Source organism: Esox lucius, chromosome 13, assembly GCF_011004845.1.
Source record: "Esox lucius isolate fEsoLuc1 chromosome 13, fEsoLuc1.pri, whole genome shotgun sequence".
Classification (NCBI taxonomy): Eukaryota; Metazoa; Chordata; class Actinopteri; order Esociformes; family Esocidae; genus Esox; species Esox lucius.
In genome coordinates, this window is record NC_047581.1 from 13,429,035 (window position 1) to 13,436,296 (window position 7,262).

The 7,262-nt window shown below is 37.6% G+C and overlaps 1 protein-coding gene across 2 annotated transcripts; it reads right to left on the minus strand.

Annotated features, from left to right (window-relative positions):
* Positions 1-310: 310 nt before the first annotated feature.
* On the minus strand, positions 311-5,826 carry LOC105014157 (serine/threonine-protein phosphatase 6 catalytic subunit). Of its 2 annotated transcripts, none has more exons than XM_010876213.4 (7): positions 5,490-5,826; positions 3,229-3,324; positions 2,186-2,251; positions 1,932-2,073; positions 1,713-1,792; positions 1,352-1,561; positions 311-1,200 (listed from the first exon to the last, which is right to left on the minus strand). In XM_010876213.4, exons 1-7 carry the CDS (start codon positions 5,562-5,564, stop codon positions 952-954), a joined length of 918 nt encoding a protein of 305 aa, XP_010874515.1. In that variant the 5' UTR covers positions 5,565-5,826; the 3' UTR covers positions 311-951. The 2 variants fall into 2 exon arrangements, with proteins under 2 accessions (XP_010874515.1, XP_034152413.1); XM_034296522.1 differs by lacking the exon at positions 5,490-5,826 and adding an exon at positions 4,278-4,382.
* Positions 5,827-7,262: the final 1,436 nt, after the last annotated feature.

Consider the following 7,262-nt stretch of genomic DNA (forward strand, 5'->3'; position numbering starts at 1 on the left):
CTCACTTCCTCCAGACAATGGCAATCCACCTGACCCAACCCCCGCTTTGTGAACAAAACCCACCCCTCTTTTTTTTTTTAAATTAAATTTACCATGTAAATATGCCATAAACATTTTTAGTCTTATTCTCTGATTCTCCTCACTCCCACACATATTCCAACCAGTAAACTTATTTTTGTCATAACGCCAATTAGCATTTCAAACTATCCAGTGTGTAATACCATTCATATTACAAGAAAAATATAATTGGTAGTATGCCAAATTAACCCAGGCTTATTGACATAGAGACATACGAACTTGGTTTTAGTGATCATCATAACTTCCAACTAAATTATCAGGCGTATAGCTTTATTATAAGACAAAATGAGACAGTTAAGTCAAGTGCATGAATAGATTCAATTTTAAACATATTTCTGAACAAAAATACCATTGCTCATATGTGCCATTTCTAATTTGAGTGCTTCATATATATGTGTGTATATATTTATATATATTTAATAAATATAGGCTACATTACAAAAATAAAATTCAATCTTCTGTAGGCCTAACAGACAAACTGAAACTGTGACCTCCTCCCATGAGGTGGCTAACATAAGGGTTCCTCTTTCACTTCATATGATCTTCCTGTACTACAACAAATAATTGAATCTACAATGAAGAACTGAATCTAAGGGCATTGGATAAAAACAGTATTCTCACTGCTATCACCTACAATTTATAAAAGAGTAGTGACATTTCTTGACAGGATACTTCCATGTGATATTGCATGTTGGTACACAAAGCTACAACTGACACAACATAGTACAGCATATGAGGAACATACTATACTAAAATAAAATATGAATTACATCATCAGTGGTGTGACTTCAACATGTTGTTGCTGCTCTGTATTTAATTTATATCATGTGGTGGTTGATAACAATGCGACAAAAGCTGACAATAGTGCAGAATTTACAGAAAATAGGGTGTTGTTGTTCTGGGTGGAATTACTCTCTCTGAGTCTGGCACTGCCCGGAACAGCTTGGGCTCCCTTGTATTGGCGTCTTTGAAGACCATAATGGAGGCAATGTTGCCGCAGCGATAGCAGTAGTTAGGAGCGGACCAGACAGTGACCAGCTTCTCATCAAACATGAACTTGTAACCCTCATGGACTAGTTGATGTGCTCGACAGATCAACTTCAAGTTGTTGATGTGAACAAACTGCATATTCAAAAATACATAAAGACCAACAGAGTGAAATTAATGTGAACACGAGAATGAAAACATTACAATTAGCTGTTTCATAAACAGCGTATTGATTGTGAAAGTTGGTTAATATCATGTACTTGTCAGTGACTAAGACTTATCTCACCTCATTAGTGACTTTTGCACCAAACAGCCACCCAGCTCCTCTGGGGCTGATGGCCCAGGTGTCAACATCCTCAGGGTCTGACCACACAAGGTCACAGAATGCTCCCTTGTGGGGGATCTCCTGGTTACGTTCAATTGTTCTGATCTGATCTAGGGTCTTTATGTCCGGGGACAAGCCCCCATGAACACACAAAATTTGCTCATCCATCAGCTGCACAAGGAAACACAACCACAACAAGTCATTAGAATGCACTCTAGGCCTTACTGTGATCATCTTCATGTCGGCTTGATATGCAAAAATTGCGACATGTGGTTTAGTAGTACATGAAATCACAAATAAAAAGAAACAGAGTTGTACTTGCCGCTGCAACTGTTAACATATCAAAAACTTTGGTACAGTAGCGCCAGGCATTGGCATTTCCATATTTGGTTTGGCATTCATCTGAAAGGAAACACACATTATGGACATCCCATTCGCAACCAGTGTACCTGGAGAAAATGGTGTGGATTGTACAACAACTAACAAGGTATTTTTACAACATTTGGTTAGGCCAAAAATTGTTACGGAATGAAAATCTCACCATAAAACCCATATACTTGGGTTATCTGTCTGCTTTCGTGGTTTCCTCTTAAAAGTGTGATACGGTCAGGCCATTTGGCTTTTAACACCAGCAAGTATGTGAATGTCTCCAAGCTGTAATATCCCCGGTCAACAAAGTCACCCTGCAGAGGCACAAATCACAGAAGGTTATTCTTGATGGTCATTGTAAAAAACATGACAATTTTGAGTCAGATTCATTCAGATAAAGTGGAAAATAGTTGAGTTTATGCCCACCATGAAAATATAGTTTGTGTCTGGAACCTGTCCTCCTGTTCTGAACAGTTCACAAAGATCATAAAACTGAAAAAAGGAGATAAAACAAGATTAACAGTAAGATATCCAGAACTAGCCTTTCCATGCATGAAAAGTAAGTATAGTAGAAATTACAACAGCCTCAAGAGACCCCAAATAACATACTGCTCCCCACTTTAATGATTGGGAAAGTGAAGCATTTTCCTTGAAATGTTATCCTTCCAAATGTTGGAATTTGAAATCAAACTAATATTTGGTGAATGTATAGATTGTGATATTTTATATTAGGATATTGTTTACATTTTGTATTGTCTCCATTTAGAAATAACAACAGTTTTTCTACATTTCAGGCCATCAAAAGTTCTAGGATAATTGGCTTGATCATTTTTGGGGGAGAGAAAATGTGTACAAGCAAATGAGAGCTGTCAGCTAAACTAGTCCTGTTTACCGACTCAGAGTAAGCTTTTGGACTCTAGATAAACACTGGGCATAAAAAGGCACATTCATTACTAAATAGTGAAACCCTATGAACAATAACTCCTTTCAAATATAAACCTTTACTGTATAGAGCCCAAAAAAGAACAAATATTTACTGTCCCAATAATTACAGAAGGCAGTGAAGAACAAAATATATTTTAAAATGTGTGGATTGTATTACTTAATGTCTGATGTTATATAAACATGTGAACTTCCAGTGACTGCCTTTTCCTCAAAATGTGTTTCATACTCAAAATATATTAGGGCTATTTAAAATACATTGCATCTCATGAGCATTTTTCATTGAGGTTCAGAATTATACATTTCTGACAATGCATAAGACTTTGGGGAGGAGTGAAAGTTCTGTGTTTACAGGATGTATATGTCCCCCATATTGCAATGACCAAGACTGGCCAAGACACGGCACCAATAATGTTTATTTGGGTCTCATCTTGATGAAAGTGGCGTTCTCCAATTATTAAAGGAAGAAATGATCTGCAACAGGCAGAAATATTTTCAAATGTTTCTATTAGGGTGTGAGAGCCTACCTGTCCATGTATATCCCCACACACAGTCACAGGGGTGGACACAGGCTGGACATTGGACTCCTCAAGCAATAGGTCACACACATAGTCACATAACCTCTGAGGGGAAAACACTTGTTAAGAAGAAGCACTGAAGCACATATAATGTAGGAATTTTGGAAACTTCAGTGTGGTGTTTACAATGTCCATACATTTTTAATGTAGTGGTTCTCAACTGGTTCTGTCTCTGGACCCAAATCTCAGTCATGATCCAATATTCACATTGTATATGTTTTTTTTCTGTCATTTGACTTTTTATTAGAATCCCCATTTCCCAAGGCGGAAGCAACAGCAACTCTTCCTGATGTCCTTACACAAAGAAACACAGCCCACAATATACAGGGGCTTCTCAAAATGTTTTATATATTGTGTGAATATGTTTTTTCTTCTTCTGTTATTCAAATCAAAAAGTGACACCTTCATATATTCTAGAATCATTACACATAAAGTGAAACATTTCAAGCCTTTTTTGTTTCAATCTTGATGATTACGGCTTACGGCTCATGGAAATCAAAAATCCAGTATCCCTAAATATTAGAATTAAAAATGTACAATACAGACATTTCGACCTGAGAAGAGCTCTAATCAGCTTATTAACTCCCTGAGACTTCAGTACACACAACCACAATCATGGGTTAGACTGCTGACTTGACTGTTGTCCAGACGACACTCATTGACACCCTGCATAAGGAGGGTAAGCCACAGAAGGTCATTGCTGAATGGGCTGGCTGTTCGCAGAGTGCCGTATCAAAGCATGTTCATGGAAAGTTGACTGGAAGGGAAAGGTGTGGTAGGAAAAGGTGCACAGGCAACAGGGATGAGCATAGCATTGAGAGGATTGTCAAGCAAAGCCGATTCAAGAACTAGGTGGAGCTTCACAAGGAGTGGACTGAGGCTGGAGTCAGTGCATCAAGAGCCACCCTGCACAGACATGTCCAGGAAATGGGCAACAGGTGACACATTTCCAGTGTCAAGCCACTTCTGAACCAGAGACAACGTCAGTAGCGTCTTACCTGGGCAAAGGAGAAAAGAAACTGGACTGCTGCTCAATGGTTCAAAGTCCTCTCTTCAGATAAAGTAAATTTTGCAATACATTTGGAAATCAAGGTCCCAGAGTCTGGAGGAAGAGTGGAGAGGCACAGAATCCAAGTTGCTTGAAGTCCAGTGTGAAGTTTCCACAGTCAGTGATGATTTGGGATGCCATGTCACCTGCTGGTGTTGGTTCACTGTGTTTTATCAAGTCCAGAATCAGTGCAACACCATAGCAAAATAACATAAAACACGCATTACATACAATAATACCAAAGTCCCAGTCATGCTACTATGTTGTGTTTGGGCGGGTCAAACTGTATTGCAGTGAGACAGTGAGTTCTATGTTGGAATGGCTTCATTTAGTTCTGACTGAAGTGCTTCTTTCATGGGTTTCAGTTACATTCTTTACTGTTGTAGCTGATAGGTACAATGTTATGTTATACTGACAAACAGGCTTTATTCAAGGTCCATGGAAGTCAGTTTGTGAAAACACAAAACAATAACACTTAAGCTGGCTGCCCTGTGGAAAACCATACACAACTGATTTCTTGTTAGAGAGGCTTCCATTTATGAATACCTTATGTATTACATTTGATAGTAACACCCAGTCTAGGATATGGCAGAAATTTTAATCCGCTTCAGTTTTCCAGTAACAAGTTATGATCAATATTATCAAAACGTGCAGCTCTAACCATCTTATTATTATCAAGTTAGGCCAAAGCAAAGCAATCAGAAAACGGTACAAACCAAAGGAACAGCCTTCCCACCTTTTCCACTGTCAATAATTTCATATTCTTCTTATTCTTACTGAAGAATGTTGACAAGCTCACTTGAGGCCACAACTATGCTAAACAGCACTGTTAAGATGTACAGTAGTTGGACGCACACATTCCAATTTCTACCTGGTTTCAAGTATTTTTGTGACTCACCAGTTGAGAACCCTGATTCAATACAGGAATAGGATAAGGAAAAAATAAATCACTCGCAACAGTTACTGTAAATAGCACATCTTATAACAATATTTTGTCATGCCCACGAATGCATCCATTGTAATGACATCACTCCGCGATGTCAGGTCAGGCTGGTGCTATAAAAGTGATACCATTTTGCTACTGCTGCTTATTTCAGATAAGCATGCGTGCTAATCAGGCCTGTTTGTAGAGGTGAATCCCTGCGAAGGCATTCATTCTCACCTTGAGGTCGTTTTCAGGTAAATATTTACACTGCTTGGCAATCTCTGCGTATTTACCCAGGTCCAGTGGCGCCATTGTATCAGCTGTTCAGTAAAAAAATTCTGCCCCCCAAAAATTGTAAAGACACACGGCTCAGCACGAGAAATTGATACTTCCGGTTTCTTTTTCTATTTTTTTTGAGTGGGTCTCCTACACACTAATGCGACCAGTGGTGGTTTGCTCTGCTTGATATTCTTCCATTTAGAAGAATTACGAAGCTGTACATCTTGGTTTCCTCTTCCGTCTCTGGTTTCTACTGTTCATCAGTTTCTTTTACACTTGCTACGTATGTAACGCATTCGTTTCCGCAAGGCGGATTTATAGTTCGCGTTGTCCTGCCATCTGCTGTGGAGAATATTCACATACAAGGCCGTCATTTCTTTTTGTAGTAATGTTGTGTCGTTTTTCTTGATGTCAGAGCGCAAAAAATTATAAACGCCACCATCATATCTCAAAGTTTGCCAGAATAATATCCAGTAATATAATGTATTTGGATAAAATGCAGCAGTCTAATGACATTTTTACCAACTAATTGTACTTGAAGATACAATCATATATATATATATAGATATATACATATATACACACCTATATATATATGTATATACACATATATACACACACACACACACACACACACACATATATATATATATATATATATATATATATATATATATATATATATATATACACATTTATATATATACACACATATATATATACACAAACACACACACATATATATATATATATATATATATATATATATATATATATATATATATATATATATATCTTCAAGTACAATTAGCTTTATTGTACCAACTTTATTGGGATAAAACATAGGTATGTCAACCATGTGGTTGACATACCTATGTTTTATCCCAATAAAGTAATAAAGTGGGAGACGATTACATGTAGGCTAATTTTGGTGGGGTCATGGTAATCATTTAGAGTGGTCGCCATTGCATCTTTGGGACTCTGGTCGTCTGCGTTGGTGATATGGAATAGGTCAGAGAGAGGTTTTATGTCTTGTAGCTGGGCAGCCTATTCCTTTGTAGTCCAACCTGGTCTCAGGAGTCAACTTAAAAATGTAAATTGTAGCAACCAAACGATTTACTATGTGTTTGAATGTACTTGTATTTTTACCTTTCAGGACCAGAATTCACCAACATCTCCAGATATTACATGAAAATATGAAACATGGTGAAAGTTTAACAAATGATGTAACTAGTTGATTGAGCCTGTTGGCAAACATTCTTTCTAGTTATAGATCTCCTATAGTGTACTGTAGACTCCCCTCCCCAGTGGTCTAAAGCATTATCTAGGTTAAAAGGTTTGAAAGAGGGTCACAGGTATCAGCACCAGGAATGACAGGGGTCTAATTAGGTTAAAGTATGCCTTTATTTGCATGCAAACCTGGGTTGTGCTATGATTATGTCTATAAATTGTCATCTAAAGGTTTTTTTTCTGAACTATTTGCCGTATTTTATCCAAGTGCTGTCAGAATGTTACAATTTACCAGGACATTACCACCTTTACCTTAAAACAGGTTTCGTTTTGTCTAGCACTCTGCTACCCTGAAGAGCATGACCCATTTGTGTTCTACATACTGTAAGTCAGTTGTGGCTGTGTCTGTTGCCCATGTTATGATTGATTGCTGTGTTTTCCAAGAACATGTATATGTTTTGACATGACAGAATTGTTGATCTGATAGCCATGTAGACAACA

Excerpts from the sequence above, each read along its gene's own strand:
- LOC105014157 (XM_010876213.4), bottom strand. The coding sequence starts at position 5,564 with ATGGCGCCACTGGACCTGGGTAAATACGCAGAGATTGCCAAGCAGTGT. Across the intron at positions 3,325-5,489 it reads TACCTGAAAACGACCTCAAG|AGGTTATGTGACTATGTGTG; the intron begins GTGAGAATGAAT and ends TTTTCCCCTCAG. Across the intron at positions 2,252-3,228 it reads GTGGGGATATACATGGACAG|TTTTATGATCTTTGTGAACT; the intron begins GTAGGCTCTCAC and ends TCCTTTTTTCAG.